At 41.3% G+C, this 975-nt stretch overlaps 1 protein-coding gene across 1 annotated transcript in view; it reads left to right on the forward strand.

Annotated features, from left to right (window-relative positions):
* The window catches only part of NR1D2 (nuclear receptor subfamily 1 group D member 2), a 32,441-nt gene that overhangs the window by 22,397 nt on the left and 9,069 nt on the right, over positions 1-975 (forward strand). Inside the window, exon 5 of the mRNA XM_037736207.1 lies at positions 832-974. Within this exon, the coding sequence (XP_037592135.1) occupies positions 832-974 (143 nt within the window). The remainder of the gene's footprint in view (positions 1-831; position 975) is intronic.

The following is a 975-nucleotide window of genomic DNA, read 5'->3' on the forward strand; positions in this document are numbered from 1 at the left end:
TTTTTTTTTTTTTTTTTAAAGAGGCTGGAAAATAAGACAGCAGATAATTTAATAGTTAGATCTTGAGAGTAAGATTACAAAAATGAATTGGCAAGGGCCAGATGTTCAGGGAATGATTGTACCTACCATCTATTAATAGTAAAGGATGTGTGTAGCTGAATCTCACATGCCTTTTTGAGAACAGTCCTCCGCTTTGTTAGTAAGGAGCATGTAGTAATACTGGTCTGCTTCAAACTACTTTTCATTAGCTAATCTCCCCTCCCTCCCCACCCCTTTTGAGATGGAGTCTTGCTCTGTCACCCAAGCTGAAGTGCTTTGGTACCACCTCATGTCACTGCAACCTCCACCTCCCGGGTACAAGCAGTTCTCCTTTCTAAGCCTCCTGACTGGCTGGGACTACAGGCACCCACCACCATGCCTGGCTAATTTTTGTAGTTTTAGTAGAGATAGGATTTCACTATGTTGGCCTCAACACCTGACCTCAGTTGATCCGCACCTGCCTTGGCTTCCCAGAGTGCTGGGATTACAGGCATGAGCCACTGCACCCGTCTGAATTTCCTATTTCTTTTCTTAGATTTTGCTCATGAAATACCTAGGAGATAGATTTGTTTAACTTTGTCTTGGGGGAAAATGTAAAATTTTCTTTCCCTCTCCTACTTCCTTTGGTGCATCAAGACCAGCAAGTTTAGAAGAATGTGGACCAGAGACATGTAGACTCATTCTTTACATGTACCACTAGAGGCCATAGCTGTTGGATAATTTTGTGTTATTCTTTTATACAAAACAGGTCTTACTTAGACTATAGATGTTAAATATCTTTTTCTTCAATAGCTGTTCGGTTTGGTCGTATTCCTAAGCGTGAAAAACAGAGGATGCTAATTGAAATGCAAAGTGCGATGAAGACCATGATGAACAGCCAGTTCAGTGGTCACTTGCAAAATGACACATTGGTAGAACATCATGAACAGACAGCCT

Source organism: Cebus imitator, unplaced genomic scaffold, assembly GCF_001604975.1.
Source record: "Cebus imitator isolate Cc_AM_T3 unplaced genomic scaffold, Cebus_imitator-1.0 Scaffold24, whole genome shotgun sequence".
Lineage (NCBI taxonomy): Eukaryota > Metazoa > Chordata > Mammalia > Primates > Cebidae > Cebus > Cebus imitator.